This window comes from Miscanthus floridulus, chromosome 12, assembly GCF_019320115.1.
Source record: "Miscanthus floridulus cultivar M001 chromosome 12, ASM1932011v1, whole genome shotgun sequence".
Taxonomy (NCBI): domain Eukaryota; kingdom Viridiplantae; phylum Streptophyta; class Magnoliopsida; order Poales; family Poaceae; genus Miscanthus; species Miscanthus floridulus.
Genome location: NC_089591.1, coordinates 58889702 through 58910308, shown reverse-complemented (window position 1 = coordinate 58910308; position 20607 = coordinate 58889702). Strand labels below are relative to the sequence as shown.

Genomic DNA, 20607 nt, shown 5'->3' with positions numbered 1-20607 from the left:
CACAACGCTACAACCAAATCATTGAACATATTTATTAGATTTCTAACCACGCGATCTTAATTGTTAGGTCTCTAGTACTAGTGCGTCTAGATGAAATTTCGAGTTTATCTTAAGTTATCTAAGTTTGATTAAATTTATGGAGAAGAGTATTAATAATATCTACCACATTAACGAGGTAAGTTCATTTCACAACATGTCTGATTTATGATCATTTGATACTATAAATATTGTTATCCTTTTCTATAAAAAAAAAGTTGAATTTAAAATAGTTTAACTTAGAATGAAGTTAGAATCTTCTATATTTTCAGGATGGATGGTGCATTTAATTAAGTTGCTGTGCCCAAATGGTTCTACGTGCAGGTATGTTATCGTCAAAATGCAAGGATCATAGGGGGGAAAGTAGTTTATCAAGACCAAATAAAGTAGAAGCAAGCCGGCACCTACCATGCACCCCTAGCTCGTTCCATGCATGAAAGGTTTTGCTGCAAGCATAGCAGGTGATGCAGCATCTCAAGTTTTACATAAAGAATACTTTTAGACACACATCTAATGATCTAGATTTTTCGTGTAGTCAATGCGCTGTAGCTGGTCGTCGATACTTATCCGAGAATGACCAAACCGAATATTATAGACCGAATAGTGAGGGGAAGTAGTGGGCTGCATGCGGCCTTCTAGTGTGGTTGAAGAGATACCAGATCTCAAGCCGCAGACCAACCCCCTGTCGGCCTGTCGCATGGCCCCCACCCGGCAGCCGCCCTACACCAAACTACCGAACTGAACAGCAGGAAGCAACACCGTGTTCGGCTCTGGCTGGCTGGCTGTGCTGGCCAGCCCCCACATAGACACTGTTCTAATAAATCAGACAGGAGTATTTTTCTTTCACGTAAACGAACTAGCAATGATACAAACCAGCCAACCAGGACCGATTCTTTGCGTTCCTTCCTCCTTATGTAAGACTGTACGTACTACGTAGAAAAGAAAACTTTCACATTGACCAGGGGTACCAGCAGTAGTACCATAGTACTCCACTTGTAGTACTAATAAGTAAGGACGTACTAAAGTCAGACTTGTTTATCTATTAAAATTTAGTCCCTATCACTTCGAATATAGTATCAAACTAGATTAATTATAAAACTAATTACAACATAATTAAATTTATATTTAGTCTTTGTAATTAGTACATAAATATCCAACTTTAATCCCCGGATCCGACGACTCCGTTGAATCGCCCCCTTGCACTTTTCGGTTTCAATGAATCCTCCGGTACGGTGGCCCGGCCCAGCCGGTCAAATTAAAGACGACACGGCCCCCATAACTTATTGCGTCCTCCGGCCGGCCCCCAAGTGTCGATCCCTGGCCGTGCGTGCGACGCCCCACGAATCGTGCGCGGCTCACCGTCGAACACGGTCACGGGCCACCCAGCCAGCCAGCATTCACCGTCAGTGTGAAGGTAGTACGGTGCATGCACAAGAAAAAAAAAGGTGAGATCCGGTGCTTGTCCACGGCGCCTCTTCACCCCCATTGGGCAGTGCAACCGGTAGCAGCTGCCACGCGATGCTGGCCCCCTGCTCTGCTCTATATATAGACGCGGTGGACGCGCGTTTTGATATGAGCCAGTGCTCCTAGCAACTAGCAAGTGTTGTGCACCAAGCTACTACGACGTGCGTGTGCGCCATACGTGTAGCTAGCTAGAGAGTGTAGCGCTACTGATCACACATATCTTACATGCGCTACGTAGCTGCCACTCCGACCATGCCGGCCTTGGCCGCGGAGAGCGCCGCCGAGCCGCCTCTGGCGGACAGTTACCTCGACCTGCTCCGCCGCGGCGGCGGCATTGCACCGCCGCCGACGACCGAGGGCTGCGGCGTGCAGGAGCGCGAGCTGCCGTTGATCGACCTCACGTGCCTGCTGACGAGCGGCGGCGGCAGCGCGAGGGAGAGGGAGGCGCGGCGGGCGTGCGCGGACGCCATGGCTCGGGCGGCCTCGGAGTGGGGCTTCTTCCAGGTGACCGGGCACGGCGTGAGCCGGGCGCTCCTGGAGCGGCTGCGGGCGGAGCAGGCGCGGCTGTTCCGGCTGCCGTTCGAAACCAAGGCCAAGGCCGGGCTGCTCAACGGCTCCTACCGCTGGGGCGCCCCCACGGCGACGTCGCTCCGCCACCTCTCGTGGTCCGAGGCCTTCCACGTCCCGCTCGCCAGCATCTCCGGTACTGCCTCCTGCGACTTCGGAGAGCTCAACTCCCTCAGGTATGCCCTGCCCTGTATTTGCATGCCTATCTTTGTTACTGTAGCGTTGTTTACGGGCAGTTGCTACTTACTATATGGGGTATTAGCATATATTATTATCAGCCGCCTTTGTTTCTTAATTAATCATGACCATGTAATGCCTGTCAATAACAGAGAGATGCATGCATGTCAGTAACAGAGACGCGCGGTAGGTATCTTTGTGTTTCAAAAAAAAAAGCCCGTCCTGTCTGTCGATCGATAATAGAGACGCGAGGTACTTAATGAGTGAGAAAGTGGAGACATGCTATCACATATACTAGCCATTGCTGCCCGCGCTTCGCTGCGGGTGATGTGCTTGGTATATAAATTTTAAGAAATATAGCTTATATGTCTAATATGTTTTGACATCGTGTTGGTACGGAAGGTTGGTCTCAATATTGTAAACGAACATAGAGGTTGGTTGTCATTACATGGTGCCTATTCTAGGCCAGCAAATAAATGACATGTTAGTGGAAAGAAGTATTTGATGGAGTTGGGCTCAAGCAACTAACACACTTAGATTTAAAGTACAACATTGGATAGGATTACATTATAGGTGAAAATAGGGAAAACTACAACACAGTGGATTAGGATCCGCTCTCCTTAGGCGAAACTACAACACGCATCCAATAATTACGGATGACAATAACGACAAGAGTACAATACAAGAGGACAGCGACGAAAAACACCACTACTACGGGTACAGCATTCCAAGGCAACTAATCTACCTTGGAACCACGCATCTTTATGCCTTTGCTCGGCGGATTCTTCTACCGCCCTAGCTATGGATCTGTGTCTTCTCGTGCCAATGGCTGAGTGAGAGGAACCAAGGGTTCTGCTTCTAACACTTCCGAAGGTGGAGGTGCTGGCGGTTCTACATCACCGGTTCTCCTTCTTTCAGGCGGGTGGATAGGGACCCCCTCCAAGATCGGGGCATCCTACCTTTCATCAACCAGCGTCCTCCGGTTGGCCCTAGTGAACAGATAGGCCTCACCCAGCTGATGAACATGCCAATCTTCGGCCTCCTTCAGAGCTTCTGACATGACAGTCTCTCGGCTCTCAGCAGCTGCAGCACTGGCATGCGCTTCGACGAGCTGCACCTGGAGCATCCGAATGAAGATCTCGGCTTCTTCGGCGCGCTGGAGGCACACCCTCAACTCCAAGGCTTGCCGATCATGCTGCTCATCCAGAGCAAGCAAGTACGTGGTCAAGTGCACCATGGTAGGACTATCTTCTTGCACATCCCGCCCTTGCAAAGCCTCCATGCGAGCCATCCATGGCCGTCGATTCCTATCCAAGGGTGGAAAGAACTTCATGGGGGTACGGGCAATCGGCTCTTCATAGAGCTGGCAAAGGTACCGCAAGGCTTTGCGGGTCACAACCTGGTAGGTGTCAGTGAAGGTAAACCCGGTTGCGGTCACACTCCAAGCTTCGGTGATGTCGGGGAACTCTTTACTCTTCCCAATGTAGACGGTAACCTCACACCGATCAGTGCCATACTTCTGATACTCACGGCCCTCATACTCAGGATGATCTTTGACTCTGAGCTTTTGTAGGGTGGCATGCAGGATTCTAGAAAAACCCTCAACGTTCAGGCAGTAAGTGCTAACCCAGGCTCCTATCATTTCTGGTGGTGGCTACAAAGAAGGCCTAAGCACAAAGCTTGCTCAAAGGGAAAACCTATGCGAGGTAAAGTGCGACGAGTGGTGGTACCAATGACTAAGCCAGGCTCTGCTTATAAAGGCGGAGCGGTCTGTGGTCCTAGCGCGGTTCACTAGGGTTCTTGCGTGGGCTCACTACGAACAAATCGACCAAATTCCGCGCGTTCGAGGCGAGTGACGTGCGGTGCCATTACTGAGTAGTACGACTACAGGGCAAGGGTCCGACAAGAGCGCAGAAAAGGGATACGAGGAGACGTGGGTCAATATTGACGTGACTCATGGGAGAACGCGGAGCACAAAGCCATAGTGCAGACCTAACTCTGTAACAAGCACGAGTAGGCCATGCACACTGCGACACGCGTGACACCTATGAATGGCGTATCTACCAGCAATACGGCATAATAATGCACAAACAGGCTATGCATGAATGCACGTCCTATGCGTTCGAGGTGAGCAATGTCTGAGGCCATTAATGACTAATACGGTTGTAAGCCAAGGTTGCGACAAGAGCCCAAAAAAGAGTGCCAATGGCTAAGTCAGGCTCTGCTTATAAAGGCGGAGCGGTCTGTGGTCCTAGCGCGGTTCAGCAGGGTTCTTGCGTGGGATCACTACGAACTAATCGACCAAATTCTGCGCATTCGAGGCGAGTGACGTGCGGTGCCATTATTGAGTAGTACGACTACAGGGCAAGGGTCCGACAAGAGCGAAGAAAAGGGGTACGAGGAGACGTGGGTCACTACCGAAGTGACTCACGAGCGAACACGGAGAACAAAGCCACAGTGCAGACCTAACTGTGTAACAAGCACGGGTAGGCCATGCACACTACGACACGCGTGACACCTATGGATGCTGTATCTGCCAACAATAAGGCACAATAATGCACGAACAGGCTATGCATTAATGCACGTCCTATGCGTTCGATGTGAGCGATGTCCGAGACCATTAAGGACTAATATGGCTGTAAGCCAAGGTTCCGACAAGAGCCCAAAAAAGAGTGCGGGGAGACTTGGGTCATGATAGGCGTAACCGCAAGCGACGCAAAGCACAAAGCCATAAGGAACGAGAGCCTCTGCAAGTATGGATGCAGATGCAATTATGATAGCTGTAGTAATGGCGACCAACCCCAACCACCGACCATCTCAGGAGCAACGTGCACATGCATGGATGCATGTGTAAGTACAAATGGTCCTGCATGGTCGGTGAATCATTTTTATCTGATGGTAAAGAGGAGAGGCACTAAATGTGTCCACCAACCCCAACCACTGCTGCCCGCGCTTCGCTGCGGGTGATGTGCTTGTTGTAGGAGATTTGAAGTGTTTCAAGTAGAGAGAGAGTACAACCAAGTGGCAAATGCCTTAACCTCTTCAGCGAGACGCTGTAAAAAGTGGAAAGGAGAAGCGCCTGCGTGTGCTCTGTCCTTCCATCATGCCATTTGTAATTTGCGATGGCTACTGTTAAGGAGAAGGCCAGACGATTTCCACCACTAAAAATCATAAAGAAACTGCGTAAACAGCCAAGACTGGACAAAAATCGCTGGAATGGTCGGGTGGTAGAACCAGAGGGTTCCTGGTTACGTTAGCAGTCTATCACGGAACAGACTCTAAGCCCATAAGCCCAACTAAAAAATGGTTACGTTAGCAGTCTATCACTGCAACAGCGTCATGAGCGACTTGCTCTACCGCAGGGGCTTCGCGTCCCCAGCGCAGGTAGAATTCCCGTGAAAATCGAGATTCAGCTTACATGGATGGTCCCATTTCAACAGTATGTCCAAACAGACTTCGTGGTTACGCAAAAGTCAAACACTGAACACGGTAGTAACAATGTAGTAACAATAGTAAAACAATTAATCAATAGTATAAAGAAAAGGTTCCATACAAAAAGGTTATCACATCGACGTTGTTCATATACAGCTTCCAGGGAAATTTTCTGTTACAAGTAGCGTATCCGCAAAATCCCTATTGAATTATATGCCTATCAAAATGTATGCTGCTCTGTCACTCCCACGACCACTAATGGCCGGCCACCGGCCTCATCCCAAAAATGAAAGGAAAAAATGGAGAACATGTTGGTACTTCTTTCTTTCTTTTGGCTTTACGGTGTACAATAGTTTATTCAACTCACAATGCTACATGAAATCTACTGCTCACACGGCAAAAAAGCTGTCTTCCTATCCTACCTGCAGAACAGAAAGAACCGGTGTTCATTTGCTTGTGAGAGAGAGAAATATTCCAGGAAACTTGTCTCGCTTAGTACATTGCTCATAGAAATATAGAACGCATGTGGAAATCAAAATCTTATATTTTAGCCCACAGCTGCCAACCTATGTCGAGCTAATAGGTACAGCTAACCAGATTATTTTCATCTTCAAGCATATATCCAAAACAATGTGAGCCTATGGATCAGCATTTGGGGCCTCTACCATCAATTTGCAACAATCTGTTTTCTTAAAGTGGTATAGAAAATGAACTGTCACAGTCAAATATCCACCAAAAAATCACGATTTAGCTTGTGTAAAATATCTATAATCATACACCTTACTGAATTGGCAAACTACGTGCATATAGCTATTTACCATGTCAAACTGTTAACTGGGCAACACAGTAGAAATATGGCTACAAGAATCTATGTATACCTCAAGAAACTAGTTCATGTAGGCAAGAGCGTTTTCCTCTCATCAGTTCCAATCCGATGGCTCGCCTGAAATGAAAGCTAAATTAGATGTAGCCTCTAAAATGACACATCTATTCTAAAATGGAAACTGAGATACTCACATCATCAGCGGCACCAGCGGTCATATTTACAAAAGAAGATTCAGATGACCTGTGGAAAATATGCACCACATGAGGCCACATGTCAAAAGAAACTTAATAAACAGCTTGCTATTTCTACAACAACATTAACAGGCATCCCAAAGCACATGCCAAAGCTATAAAAGTCTAGACGGAGATCATGGACACAGTGCAAAACAGCACTTCTTCAAAGGGCAATGCCAAGTGAAACCTAAATCAAGTATTGGAGTAATTTGTTAATACCATTTGAAGCGAGATAAAAACTTACCGGTGATTTTGGGTATCTTCCAACTCTATTAAGTCAGCTGGTTTGTCATCTTTGACTTTAGCAAGTGGAGAAAAGAACTAAGGAGAAATGACAGAAAGATACATGAAATACAACAATGGTTGTTCAACAAAAAAAAGTAATAAAAAAAGGTCAGTTTACCTGGTGCATTGAAATAAACACCACTGATATGCCCAGGAGAAAATTAATGGTCAAGGTATGCCCCAAGAATGCAGCAGAAGCTACGACAGTAAATATTGTGGCAACAGTTGACGAATACTTCTTTAAAATTGTGGCTGCAGTGTATTTCAGTTAGACAATAGATGTGATAACTGCAATAATAATAAAGAGCAGATGTCAAAAACCATTACCTGCATACTTAAAGAATAACGAAGATAGAATGGCTTGTGCAGCATTGTTACATATGAGAAACATTGTGGCCCTTGAATGTACTCGAAGAATATTAAAACTTTCTGGCCCTGCAAAAAGACAGGACAATGTAATCATCATAAACATAAGGCAAACAACATACCTATCGTGTTTGCCTCAGGAAAAGGGACATTCACATCCCACCCCGGCCCCCCTACTAAGCATTAGTAAATACTTTAAATTCTAATAATGTTCTACACAAAATCAGTAAGCTTTTATGAGCTATGCAGTTCATTATGCATATCTTTTTTGTTGGTACAACTTGTTAACACCACCATACAAAATTATTTTTCTCACTGCCATCTAGAGTGTGGTGGACAGATAAATACAGCTAGTGGCCGAGTGCACTAGAAATGCAGCTGCCATCATCTATCAATGTAAAACTGAACTTCAAATGAAGGCGCACACCTTGGAATAAGGCAGTCCCGAGAATGCCAAGGAAGTTGAATATTGCTCCATATCCGTACAGAAACAAGTTCTACAATTAAATGGGAAAATTATTAACGGAAACAAGGGGCACTATGATAAAACAAATAGCAAGCTAAGCAAGTCAAACCCTTTCAATATGAAGATGGAAAACAAAAACAAAACTACGATGGACCATACAAGCTACTCTAGAGGAACTCAAGGCCAAAGATAAACTAATACTTTACCTGGAGATAAATGCTACTGTCATATTGGCTTTTCAAGGCATATCCATTGTAGACAGAAGCCAGTGAAGGAACAGTCACCTACAAGTCATAGTAGTAAATAAATATATCAGTAACTTAAGTTGCAAGTCTACTTTTTTATCGAGATAACTTATAAAAAGAAGTGTACATGAGGGAAAAGCAAATGAGAACAGATGGTCTAGCAGCAACTTACAAAAATCAATGTATATATGTAGGCAATAGCAGTGACAGGAAGACCAAATGCCGTATTGCCCGCAGGTACAGTTCAGAGTTGATTGACGCTGATTCCAATAAGCAATAGAGCAAGAGCTTCCCACTGTCAATATTTAAAAAAAAGGTGGGGAAAAGGCCACGTAGCTTGAAGTCAACACTGTTGCACCTGACAAAAGCATTCTTAAAAGGAAGTACAACATTTGATAGTTCATTTTATGCTTATATATGTGGAAAAGGCCCATCAGCTCTTAAAATTCATGTTTGGCCTCATTTCTAGCCTACCCTAACTTTTTAGTCCCAACATGAGCCCCCAACAAAAGCGAAAAGAAAGTGAGAAAGAAAAGACGTAGTCTAAAAGCACAAATTATTTAGCACACAATACTCCCAATCTTTAAGATAAACATAAATTATTTCAATATAATGTCAATGTTACCCTTACCTGAATAACTGAGAATCTCCTTCTCATTATAAATTTTAGAAGAACAGCTATAACCAGTACCTAGAGACGTTTAGACCACAGGTACTTTGAGATGTATGCACACAATGACACAAAGTATAGCTAAAGCAGCACAACTGAGCAGTACAAGAAAAGTGTACCTTGAGGTTACTTAGCATTTTCAGAGTCGCAGGATTGAAGCACAACTGCACAGTTGGTTCAGTATGTCAGGTTGTCACAATATCACAAGGCAATATCAATATTTACCCATAAAAATTACAATACTCTGCCAGTAAACAAGGCAAACATTACCTGCATTATGAATTTTAGGTAATTGTTGATGGCATATAGAAGAGCAGGAACTGCTAGAAGTACATTATTACGAGCTGCCTACAAAACCAAATAGTGAATGATCAAATAATCAGACAATGTAGCAAAAAATAAATATGGAGCAACAGTACATATCAAAGTACAATATATATTGTGGTAGATAAACCAATGAGATTGATCACCTGTATGAAGGTTGAACGTGCCAAAAGCGGCTTTTCTCCAACCTTTTGCTTTCTAGACTGTCACATTGGAACATCACAACAAAAAGGTAAACAAATAAGAAATTATAAACATAATACTACAAACTTAAGAGAAAGCAATGCAGAGTAACTGTGATCCGGTATAGCCAACAGGCACCATGAAATTCCAAAGTGAGGAATACTAACAAAATCCTAAGGTAATCTGAGCACACGGAAAACAACTTATTTGGACTGACCAAGCAAGAGTGCCACTCCACATTTTAGAAGGCATTAACTACTAGGAAAGATGGCTTGATGTTTTGTTGGACAAACCCTTTTTTCCATTTCCTTTTGCATGTAAACACTTAGATCCATACTCCAGAACCACAGATCATAAGAGTGCTAAGTGGGCTGCTTATTAGGAGACCATAGATGTTATCAGACTCTATCATGTGAAAATAGTTCATGCAAAATGGATCACTCTTCATTTCTAAAGTCACTTAGAGTCATAATGCTTGCAAAAAAAGGAAAACATCAGCAAGAAAATAACAAGCACAAACCTGAATTATGAGCATCACGATAGCAAAGATGACTTTCATAACCTCTGGCAGAAAGTTAACACTGATGGGACTGAACCGAAACTTTCCATCAACCTTTGACATGAACACTAGGATGGGCTGCATAAACAAAGGCAAACATTAGCATAACGCCCCAAGGCCAATTATTTGCTATTCAGATGAAAGCAACAGAACCTACCGATCAAGAGAACAAAAAAGGGCAAGAAGCATACAAGAATGATAGGAGCCCAAAGCGCAACGACAACACCAATGTTGTTATTTGCTGCAGATTAAAAAAACAAGTAAGCAAATATCAAAATATCTAATAGAAGATCATCATTTCGAGGCATACCATGGGGGAAAAACTTGTGCCACTTAAATGTTCGTATTGGCTCCTTCATTATATCTTTTGTTGGCTGCACAAGTGGTTTGATCTGCACAATATGTACACTTGAGAGGATGAGTAACCAAAGTTTGACTTATCAACAAAAGGAGGAAATGCCAACTAATCTACAGCTTGACCGTGGCCAGGGCGCCGCGCTCCCTACCAGGCCGACCACGGAGGCGCGGACAGAGGTACCTTCTCGAGATCGATATGGATTCCGCTACTGTTAGAAGAGGCACAACAAGCAATTTCTCCAATTGTTAACTGACAATCCGATAGAAGGGTTCATGATGTCATCTTAGTTTGGAAACAGAACTCATATGTTTCAGTATCCATCGTCAACAATACCACCACCACCCATATAATGCAGTGAGCGAGCTCATCACAGCTCAGCCAGCATCCATGTAAGTGTCAAATCCCATGAGCCTAAGGTTAAGATGGTATAACATCCAAATATAGGCAACAACAAAAGGTCTACACAAGCACAGATAGCAATTAGGGATCTACGCACACTCACCCCAGAGAGATCCTCGGGTTGACGGCAGTGTAGAACCTAGCGCTGACATTCGGGCACGACGATTCCGATGACCCTGCTCACCATCCTCAACCCGGAAACCAAAAACAAACACAGAAGACGGATCCACCAAAAATTTAAACAAGTTTCGGTTGAATCTCACCGAGCTTGATCTACGCCCGGAGCCCGACGAAGACCTTGGTGCCGATGCTGCAAGAGTGGAAACACAGAGAAGCCGGGGGCCTCAGAGGGGGTAGTAGGGTTTAGGGTGTGAAGGGATCGAAGAAGCAGGGAGGAAGTGACCGACCTGAGAGAAGACAGTGGGCTGGCGGTCGCATGGGGGTGGAAGCATGAGGAGCTGGCCACCGGTCCGCGCAGCTACCGCATCTGGACCCGTAGCGGCCCCGGATGGACTCCTTGAGCGCGTCCACGCCGGTCGCGAGCCCCTAGCTAGAAACAGAAGACGCGGCGTGTTCCGGCGGGATGGACGCGGTCGTGCCGTCGCGGGGTAGTGGTCATGCCGTCGGGAGATGGAGGGGTAGGGGAGGGGGAGGCAGGTGGGGGAGGGGTGGCCGCCGACACCGGAGAGACGACCAGCGACTGCGGTAGTGACAGGGTCATCGAGCTTGTCGGGGGGAAGGAGGGAGGAGTAGAGGAGGGGGAGGCTGGCGGGGGAGAGAGATATGCGTGCATCGGGGGGAGGGGAGGCGGCTGCGCCCACCGTCGGGGCCTGGGCATGCCGGTGCGCCGGAGGCTGACCGATGCGACCACAGATCTGGAGAGAGGCAGTGGGAGAGGAAGAGAGAGAGAGGCACCGCTGAGCCACCCCGCGTGGAGAGAGAGAGAGAGGCAAAGAGAGAGGAGCTCGAGAGCAGAGAGAGAGGGACGAAGGAGGTGGAGGGGAAAACTCACCCACGGCGGTGCGCCGCCCGCGTAGGGGCCTAACGTGGCTGGCTCGCCTGTCGCTGCTCCGGAGCCACTAGTGTCGGGAGAGGAGAAGAAGAGGACGCCCGCCGCCGCTCCGGGGCGGCCTACGTTGGGGTAGGAGAGGAAGAGGGTGAGGTACCGCCGCATCGGGGGAGAGCAGGGGCTCGGACGCCGCCACGGCCACCGGCGTTGGGCGGCGCACCATGGCGCCGTGCCGGGGGATGCCGCCGCACCGTGCACATGGTGCGGGGAGCCTCGGCGGTGGCGACGATGAGCGAGGGAGAGAGAGAGAGCGAGAGTGTGGAGAGGAGAGAGAGCGCACGGAGAGGAGAGAGAGGAGGGGAGGAATGGAGATGGGGACGGGGATGGGGATGGGATGAGAACCGGAAACGAGGACGGGATGGGGCCATGGTGCACACAAATCGACGATGCATGCATGCAAAGCGAGGACAGGCCTAGCAGTACGCATGTACGCGTTAGGCACCGACCATGCATGTCACCTGTTACTGCCTCACCTGGCCGGTCGAGACGCGTTTCATGTGAGCCGTGGAATCTTGATCTAACATACCAAATTAAAAGAACTGACGTGGACAGCATAGAAGGCCGCCGATTCGGCGTGCCTTCATATCTTTAATATGTGCATCTCCTAGGTCGTACGTAGCCGCAAGCACATCGGCACATGTGTGCTTCGGTGCTCTACCCATGGGCCGCCCGGGCATCTCTAATATCTTTTAGGCCGGGGCCGGGTCACCGTACCCACAAGGCGTAGTAGCCGTAGGTGCTCGATCACATATATATGCAAGGCGTACGTCCTTGCTGGGTGTGCTTCATTCCCGTGGTACCCCTGACGTGACCAAACAGTGGTGCATTTGTGTTAGCGATCAACAGCTACAGAGGGATTCTGAAATTTCAACGGCGCGCACACAGCCGCCTGCTGCAAACTTGGCTTTCGACATATTCTGGGCGCTACGAGTCAATGCGGGATGATATCATGTGTGCGGTGGTGTACGTGACCACGAAACATGGGAGCTTTTAGTACACGAACCCAATTTAACGCCGTCGTGTACATCCAACCAGCCTACCAACGCCCAGCTTCCATCATTGGTATTGATATATTATTATTAAAACCCTTTACGCCACATGCTGTATCCCTCAGCATACAGTGCCCCGGGCCGGGGAAGTAACGAAATATCCTAATGACACGTAGGTACCATAAAAATCATTTCCGGCACTGCACTTGTTTAGTTCCTCCCCTAAAATTTATTTTCTATCTCATCGAATATTTGACACATATATGAAGTATTAAATATAGACTAAAAAAATAGCTAATTGTACAGTTTACGACTATTTTACAAGACAAATCTTTTAAGCCTAATTAGTCCATGATTTAACAGTGTGGTGCTACAGTAACACATGTGCTAATGATAGATTAATTAGGCTTAATAAATTCGTCTCGCGGATTGCTGATGGATTCTGTAATTGTTTTTTTATTAATATCCGAACAACTCATGCGACACCCTATATAACACTCTAAAACTTTACACCATGGATTTAAACAAGCCCTTAGTATTAACTACTATGCTGGGTACTACCGTACTAGTGGTATTTTTACCGTGGTAAATTAAAAAACAGGCAGCGCCGTCGCCATCGCCGTCGCCTAAACAGAGCGGTGCATGCAGGGGCGTGATGCAGGAGGTGGCGGACGCCATGTCGCGGGTGGCCAAGACCGTGGCGGTGGCGCTGGCGGGGAGCCTTCTGCAGGGCCACGGCGACCGCGACCACCAGGCGGCGGCGTCGTTCCCGGCGGGCTGCGACGAGACCACCTGCTACCTGCGGCTGAATAGGTACCCAGCGTGCCCGTTCGCGGCGGATACCTTCGGGCTGGTGCCCCACACGGACAGCGACTTCCTCACGGTGCTGTGCCAGGACCACGTCGGGGGCCTGCAGCTCCTGAAGGACGCCCGCTGGGTGGCCGTCAAGCCCCGCCCGGACGCGCTCATCGTCAACATCGGCGATCTGTTTCAGGTAACAGTGCGCCGATACCTTCACCACTCCTTCAATTCTCCACCGTTGCCGCTGGGCATCTTTTACCGCGCACGGCACGTACGTGCAGGCGTGGAGCAACGACCGGTACAAGAGCGTGGAGCACAAGGTGGTGGCCAACGCCACGGCGGAGCGCTTCTCGGCGGCCTACTTCCTGTGCCCGTCGTACGACTCGCCCGTCGGCACGTGCGGCGAGCCGTCGCCGTACAGAGACTTCACCTTCGGGGAGTACAGGAGGAAGGTGCAGGAGGACGTCAAGAGGACCGGCAGAAAGATTGGGCTCCCCAACTTCCTCAAACAACAGCCACCTCAATGACGACGGCCCGCGTCAAAAGCACTTGCCATTTTGCCGTAAAGAAATGACGGCCCGCAAATACCTTTTCTTCTGTTATTCTGTGACTTTACGGTGGATTCCAGCCCGACCTCACCGTACAAGAATACTATACTGTATGAGCCATTGAGGCGGTTGCTTTCTTTTCTTTTCTTTCCTTTTTTGTTTTGCTTAGGTAATATATATTACTATATTGGTTCTGAAAAAAGGGTAATATACAGTACAGGTCACTTGTCACTATACAACGAGGACGACGTGTGTGCGCTTATCAAGCTATCATCTTCATATACCTTTAGCGACTTCCGCTGGAAGAAAACGTTTAACTACATTAGTATATTGTACTATCCCTCTTGTAGAAAAACTACTTTACCGTCTACGTAGGTAATTTACTTTCTCCGTTTAGTTTAACCCTTTTTACTACTACTAGCAAAACATGTAAGTGTGTTATACTAGTACATTAAATCGCACAAATTTTATGACCCATAATAAAACCAAACTCAAAGTAAGAAGGAAGGGAGTGAGAGAGCGGATCTAGTGATGGAAAGGAGTGGGAGACACGCGATGTAGGAGAGAGTGGAAACAGAAGAAAGAAAATATACCGCTTTTTAGTATTTGCTAAAAAAACATTTATTTTAGACTACCAAGGTGGCATGTTATTGTACATTTAGGTTTTTTATTTGTTTGATTATAATTGTCCTCTCTTCTTGCATCCTCACTGCATTCAATTGCACGTACTTAATGTAGCTACCATTGACAAATTCTTTGGCATCAAGCTTTTGGGTCTCCCTTTCATCTTCCTTTTTCTCATGCTCCTATCCAATGGCTACTGCAATTCCTGCCAAGGCCAGGTCAAGGCACCATTTACTTTCCTTTGGTGAACTCCATACCTTAATAAAATCATTGATGAAGTCTCTCATAAATCATTTAGTTTCTTGGCTCTTATACCGGCCCTGTTTGGAGCCGCTTTTCCCTGCTCCACAAAGAAAAAAGCACACGGGACGGCGCAATTTTGAGCCAACTTCTTTTGCTCGTGATTCTTCTCCCCGCGTCCTTTCAACTTGAAAGTGGAAGCTACTCAGAGACAGTTGTGGGAGAAATCTACTGAGATTCTTCCCTACCCTCACGGTTGTGAACTCCGACTCCCTCAGCCCCCACGCTCGCTCTTCCTCTGGCACCCGTGCCTCACCTTCCTCCTCGCGGTAGATTTAGCCGAGTGCCCCTTCCCCTTCCTCTCCTCCTCCTCACGATAGTCGAGATCGGGCAAGGGCACCTCAGGGTCGTGCCTTCCTCCTCGCTGGCGTCTGCGTCCCCTCCTCCTCAGCCCGCGCCCCATCCTCATCGCGGTGGCCTTTCTTCTCATCGGCGCCCTCGCGCCTTCCTTATCGCTGAAGTTTATGCCCCTTCCTCCTCGATAGCCCACGCCCCTTCATCATTGCAGCGACCTTTCTCCTCACTACAGCGCCCGAGATCGGTGAGAGGCACCTCGGCAAGGGGTCACCGACGCCCCCCACCCCGCGCTCTTTGTCCTCACCGACTCTAGAAGTAGGCCATGACTGCTGTCGTTGGTTGAGGTCGCCGGGTTCTTCTCGGTATAATCGGTGTCCCGAACGCTCTGCTTTTTCTTCCTTTGCTTCTTACAAAATCCAGCTTACCTAGAAATCGACCTTTGAATCTAAGTGTGGGCAAACTAAGCTGTCCCAAACAAGGCGACCATCTCTTGTGAATATGCAGTTGCCTTTTACCCTAAAACATTGCTAGATTCATCATAATGTCATCATGTCTACCGGAGCTATCCTCATGCCAAAATCTATTGATGCCTCAAGCCTTTCTAAACAAGCTTTTTAACCATCACTAATGACAACAAGTTGCTGATTTCGAGCCTATTACTCATGCCACTCTAATACTATGTTGTTATCCATTCTATAACCATGCTTGTTTAGTATCGTCACTAGCTTCTCGCAAAGAAAGAAAAGGAATTCTAATCATAGTTGTTATTGCTACTATTGGGATTGTTACGCATACGCATCAAGGAATTGATGGATCAATTGTACATAAGATATAAAAAAGCGATATGATTTTCATGGTTTATTCATAAACTTGATTGTCGGAATATGTTCCTCCCATAAGTCACTACAAGTCAGTTTTGATCCTTGATCTTTAGAGTCAAGTTATTTCTCCTTTCTCAGTGCCAATATTGATGCCAAAACTTTATTACCGGAAACATGGGGAAGAGCGACTCTGTGAACTTAGGGCCACGACGAGAAGATAGATAGAGATGGCGAGGTATAGAGACGAGAAGATAGACAAAGATGACGAGGCAAAGAGAAGGGGTGGGGGTAGTGTGGGGATCAAAAGTTTTTTGATGAGTTTTGTTTATGGACATGCCAAAACGATGATGTCCGACATAACTCTAAGCATGCATGTAATCCCTCCCATGGACGTTCCATACGGTTTTCTTGATTTTGGCGTAATCTTGTTCGAACATTGATTGAATTCCCAGTCTATCAACATATCTTGATCACCGTCAGCATGTAGACCTGTCCAAAAGCGCATAAGAGCACTAGCATGGCACACTATTTATGCAAGATTGTGAATTAATTTGCACTCAAAGCAGGCCTTATTTCGGGCTTTTTCCAAATTGCCATTTCTTGCACCATTTCCAACACTGTTGAGGAGAGCTGGGAATATCATTAGCACCAAGCTAAGGCAACTATGGTCCAAACTATTTTAGCTACACTGCAAGAGTAGAATAGATGAGCATGCTTTCAAGTTGATTACAGAAGTAACATGATGGATCCCCCTTCCACTTCCTTTTTATCATGTTGTCTTCTTTAGTAAGAATGGCATTATTCTCCAATAAGCCACGTGAAAATCTTGATCTTTGTAGGAACTTTTCCCTTCCAGATGTATTTATATGAGGAGCCTGCTTCATTGCAAGTTAATCCATCATACATGGATTTGACGGGAAAAAAAAACTCCCCTATGATATCCTCATCCTCATTTAGTTTAAGTTTGACCAAAATTATATAAAAATTCACTAACAATTATAATACAAAATAAATACCATTAAATTAATTATGAAATATATTTTCATAATAAACTTAGTTTTTTTTAACACATAATTGAATAATATTCATTGTAAACTCGGTCAAAATTCAACTAGTATGACTTGAATGCACCTCATAATTGTATTATTTTGTGGACGGAGGGAGTATCATATAAAATGTTGTCTCAATCAATACGTTTCCAATCATACCCCGTAGGCCCCGGTTGCAACTTTGCAAGGCTTCATCACCGCTTCAGCGTCACCCACTTTGCCGGAATCAACTTTCTTTTTTCGAAAGGAGATGCACCCACGAAGCGACTGGAGCAGGACGGATCATGCCATGCAAGGACCAGTCGACGCACACATCGGACTATGATACTATGCTTGTGTGCAAGTGGGTATGAGCTTTGTCGGTTTCTGGTGCCGACAATGTACGGCAGGTTTCGGCGCGTAGCCGGCTGAACCTGACGTGCAGGCAATCAGGCGTAACTAAGATGGTTAGGAATATTGAGATTCTAGGTAGGATTATATTTCTTGCCTCATAGTATCAGCTCGTAGAATTTTGATTATAATATCAGAATTCTATCGGATTTTATAAAATATAATTTTATATTAAATTTACTAGCAAACATGGTCGTGCATTCTGCAATAGAACCAATTGACAGGTGAAGTTGCCGTCGACAATGAGACGCCTGCAGTAACTTCGTTAATCTCGATGATTTGCCGGTCCAGTCTCCGAAGATGCTCATATGGATATGGTCTACGTGCGTGCCTGCAAACAAAAAAGAAAGAAAAATCTACACTTAAATTTCAGCCATTCCATCCTGGACGCTGCAGCTCGAATACTGGTCGTCGTAGTCGACAAATCGTGGAAGAAGAAGGGCCAGATCCGGGTTTTTCCTCGTCGTCGCAAAGACGAACGTCACTACCTCCAGCCTCCAGGCACCAGCGTGACAGATTCCAGTGCTCAGCGGCCGTCGAGCTCGACGCACACATCCTGACATCCACATCGGACAATGATGCGCTTGCGTGCAAGTGGGGAGCGAGCTTTCCCGGTTTGTGGTGCCGACAGGCGACAATAATGTACACCCGATTCAGGCGTTTTTAGCCGCCTCAGGAACCTGAGGTGCAAGGTTTGAGGTGCAGCCCAAGAGGACAGGAAAAAAACGCAGGTTGGCGAGCCCTGTCTCGGTAACTCTGAAACGACGCCGATTTTGGGCGGTGCGGAACTGCGGATGCTGGTAGTGAAACTGTAGATGATGAGTGGAAAGCTAGGATCTCATCTCTCAGAGACACCTTGTTTGCTTGTTGGTTTCAGCCAGGCTTATTCAACCAGCTAACAGCTCAACAAACCAGCATGAGCCAGCCCAAATCAGCTCAGAAACCAATCAGCGAACACGCCTCTTTTATTTTAACAAAAAGAAATGCAAAAATGATTAGAAAGTAAAATTATTCAATCTTTTTTTATATTTTAATAATTTTTTTAACTAATAACTAGATACTGAAATTCTTTGATTCACTTTTTGAATTTAAGTAACTAAACCCATTCTTAATTTTGGAATATTTTAATGAGAGAAATTGGAAAAATCCAGAATTCCAGTATTTTTTCTTTTTCTTATTTTGTTTTTTGAATTCCTTTAGAAAGAGATAAGAATAGGGAGAACCTACAACTCTATTTCGTGAGGATTGGTCGGTATGCTTAGATGACCGTTTGTATTTTTTACAGCAATGATTTAAGTGCCTGACTGGAATCAGAAAAAAAAAGCGGCTCCACAAATGTTAACGACCAGATAATCCGGCGAGTTTTCCTTTTTGAAAACAATATTTTGACAACTTTCTTCTTCTTCTTTTTTTTGTGACTGGGGCTTCATTCATTGATCATTCATGGAATTACAGTCTGCAGTCACCAAAGCTGAAACACAGTAAGGTGCAAATTGCCACCACCCGGTCTGTGTTTCGCTTGTGACCTGTTTAGCAAGAACATGAGCTACTTTGTTACAAGTTCTGCTAATGAACAAAAATTTGAAATCCTGAAACAGCTCAGCTCCCGGATTTCCCTCGTGATCGTCATCACGCTGGACCTTTGATTCTTTCCCGCTGACCACAGCTTCAGGAGCTCCTGGCAGTCAGATTCCAACCATACATGCTCAACACCGGCCTGCTGCGCCAGGAGCAGACCATCTCGGCAGGCCAGAGCCTCCATGGTTAGGGAATCTAAACAGTTTTCATACCACTTGACGCTGGCTCTTAGGAGGCAGTGCAGGAACTAAACAGGACCTCAGAATTCAGAAGATGATGAACGAAACTCAGGTGGTGTTTAAATGAGGGAGTAAGTTCAAGGATATCATATCGGGGTGTTATACGAGAGTGTTCGGATAGTAATAATAAAACAAATTATAGAAATCTTTAGTAATCCGCGACACGAATTTATTAAGCCTAATTAACCCATCATTAGCACATGTTTACTGTAGCAACACGCTGTCAAATCATCAACTGATTAGGTTTAAAAAATTCGTCTCGCAAATTAGTCGCAATCTATACAATTAATTATTTTTAGCCTATATTTAATACTCTATACATGTGTCAAACATCCGATGTGATAAGGAGTAAACTTTAGGGGAAGAAACTAAACCGGTCTTATCAATATGCTACCCGTGAACGGGTTTTTGCTGGACATTATTGTGCAAAACCAATTGCAATTACAACGATATAAAATGTTGAGAAAGCAACCGTCAGTCTACTCGTACAGGTATATTTACTACTACCAAAAAGAAAGCAGTACAGCTGAACTGAGAGCAGGGATGATTCAATCCCAATTCCTATCTGCCTCACTCTGGGCTAACATTGCCTATTTTCTGTTTCTTTGATTGCCTGCATCTATGTGAAGGACATCCGAAACGTGCTCCCGCACTGTTGTGATTTGTTCTATGGGGCTTGTAAACCCATTCCTGAAATTCACTGGAGCAAATTAGCATTAGTAGGAAGTAACAGGAAAGTGTTACTAGCTGCCCTAGGAAATGAATATTATTAGCATATCTTCAGCTAAGTACTGACGGATGTGGCTATCCAGCTTGGAAAGTTGAGATAATGTTGCAAATACCGACTTCCCAGACTCCAGTAATCGTGCTAGAGGAACATGTAGACACAATGTTATCTATCGCTTAACATATGAGCTGAAAAACAGGAAAGATTTATTTAGTGCCAACATCTCTAAGAACTTTGTATTCTGTAATGTAGCATGTTAGCCTATGAATACTGCATAGGTTGCTGACACACAAGCATGGGAAAATTTTAGATAAAGAACGTCCGTGGCAACACGAATCCACGAATATTAACCAGAACATATGCCCCTGCTTATGTGCTTTATGTCGCCCTGTTAGCTTGGCTTATAAGCCGTACTTTTTCAGCCAACGAACAATATTTTTCTCTAACAAAAAATCAGCCAATAGTACTTTCAGCCATGGCTTATCAGCCAAGTGAACAGGGCAATGATCTTTCCTCAAAAAATGTTTACTATGATCTCCAAAGATTTCCCTGTCAGCACACTACTTTACTAGCTCTATTTGGCTC

General features: G+C 45.8%; 1 protein-coding gene and 1 pseudogene across 1 annotated transcript; one reads left to right on the top strand and one right to left on the bottom strand.

Annotated features, from left to right (window-relative positions):
* The first annotated feature begins 1629 nt into the window (after nucleotides 1-1629).
* On the top strand, nucleotides 1630-13981 carry LOC136498141 (gibberellin 2-beta-dioxygenase 6-like). The gene is made up of 3 exons (XM_066494090.1): nucleotides 1630-2243; nucleotides 13297-13642; nucleotides 13731-13981. Exons 1-3 carry the CDS (start codon nucleotides 1726-1728, stop codon nucleotides 13974-13976), a joined length of 1110 nt encoding a protein of 369 aa, XP_066350187.1. The 5' UTR covers nucleotides 1630-1725; the 3' UTR covers nucleotides 13977-13981.
* On the bottom strand, nucleotides 5763-11764 carry LOC136498253 (CMP-sialic acid transporter 5-like; annotated as a pseudogene).
* Nucleotides 13982-20607: the final 6626 nt, after the last annotated feature.